The sequence below is a fragment of the Penicillium canescens genome, assembly GCF_028828765.1.
Source record: "Penicillium canescens strain IBT 15451 chromosome Unknown utg000006l_segment0_segment0, whole genome shotgun sequence".
Lineage (NCBI taxonomy): Eukaryota > Fungi > Ascomycota > Eurotiomycetes > Eurotiales > Aspergillaceae > Penicillium > Penicillium canescens.
This window is the reverse complement of record NW_026703968.1, coordinates 1,271-2,985: the sequence shown is the minus strand read 5'-3', so window position 1 is coordinate 2,985 and position 1,715 is coordinate 1,271. Positions and strand designations below refer to the sequence as shown.

The 1,715-nt window shown below is 49.6% G+C and overlaps 1 protein-coding gene across 1 annotated transcript; it reads right to left on the bottom strand.

The window, feature by feature from the left end:
- Positions 1-255: 255 nt before the first annotated feature.
- Positions 256-534, bottom strand: N7446_008931 (uncharacterized protein; the record flags this gene model as incomplete). Its single annotated transcript, XM_058517676.1, has 1 exon — positions 256-534. The coding sequence occupies one exon, from the start codon at positions 532-534 to the stop codon at positions 256-258; it is 279 nt and encodes a 92-aa protein (XP_058368464.1).
- Positions 535-1,715: the final 1,181 nt, after the last annotated feature.

Below are 1,715 nucleotides of genomic sequence, written 5' to 3'. Positions count from 1 at the left end.
TTGGAACAGTTCCGACGTACGGCGAATGGGGTGATTGCAGCCACGAGTGCATTAGGGATGGGCGTGGATATTCCCGATATTCGATGCATCATTCACATCGGGTTTCCCCGGTCGTTGTTGGATTACGCACAAGAAAGTGGCCGTGCCGGACGGGATCAATTCCCCAGTGAAGCCATTATCATCCAGCCGGAAGGGTTTGACGAGGTCCCGGCATGGTTTGACCAGAACACGCCCCGCGAGCAAAGCGGGTTCGAGTTAGTCCGGCAGTACATGGCCAGTGATCATCAGTGTCGTCGAGCGGTGTTGGATGGTTATTTGGATGGGGAGATCGATGGAGATACCCGCGAGCAGTGCGGCGACCACGACCGGCAGTTCGGGTTCGTCGAGCAACGGTGTGATCAATGTGACCCCGATTGGGAGGCGGCCGAGACCGATGATAGGGACAGTGATACCGAGATGGATGATCCCCATACGAGCATCCCGAGCAGCGCGTCGGACGCCGGGGTCCCCATTGAGGCGCAGCATCGGTACCATCAGCAGGAGATGGTGCAGACGGCGATTTCGGAGCGAGTGCGGACGTTGCAAGCGCAGCAGTTATCGGACGAGGAGTTTTTAGCGCAGGAGGCACGGCAGTGGAACCACCGATGTTGGTTATGCGTGCAGGCGCAGCGGGATGATGTCCAGCATGATTTGTGGAGTTGCCCCGCGGGCGAGAGTGCAGAGTGTCGACGATGGGTGCGGGCGATTCGGGATTCGATACAGTATATAGCAGGAGGATTTTATTGTTGTTATTCGTGTGGTATGCCGCAGTCGATTTGTCCCGGTTGGGAGGCCGGGCAGCAATGTGAATACCGGCAGTTTTTGTATCCGATGATGGCGATGTTAATCCATTGGCAATGGGCCGATGGGCGACAGGGAGGGTACGAATGGTGGCGCCAGCGGATGAAGAGTGCCAATATCCGCGTGACGGATTTAGACGCCGTACGAGCATATTTAGCGCAGTCCGTGGACACCAGGCATTCCCGGTTAGCGCATGAGTATGTTTGGTTGCGTCGGATGTATCAAGAGTATGGGTTTTCGTGAGATTGCAAAGATATGGCAGGTATATATATAGGTAGATCGGTTAGGATTGGAGATGTATATTTCAGTACGAGATTTCCCGAGGAGACCAAAGAGATAGAATTTACATATCGTGGTTAGGGTTATCGATATTAGAGTTTCCGATAATATGGAGTTTAGGCGAGAGGGTAGTGATAAATTTAAGGGGTCAGGGTTATAGCGGCGTAAGGGGGTAGGGTTCCATGTTTCCGGGGTATGTTATTAGTATTAAGAATAAGGATATATATATAGATATATAAACGGAGGAGTATAATAAGGTAGGAAGTAAATAGATATTCGATAAATATAAATAGGATAGGAGGTAGAATAGTAGTAGCGAACAGGAGGAGGTTATTAGTTAAATCGAGGGGTAAGGGTTTTAATAGAGAGGGAGAGAGAGGGGGTAGGGATATTGTAGTATAAGGGGTTAGGATTATAACGGGGTAAGAGGGTAGGGTTATATTAAGATGTAGTAAGATATCGGCGTAGGGTAGAGTAGGATAATAAAATAAATATTTGGAAAGGGCAGTAGGGGAAGATATATAAGTGAACAGAGATCGGAGAGAAAGGGATATATATTAGGAGGAGGATTAAATTCGAAGGTATATGGATGGAGA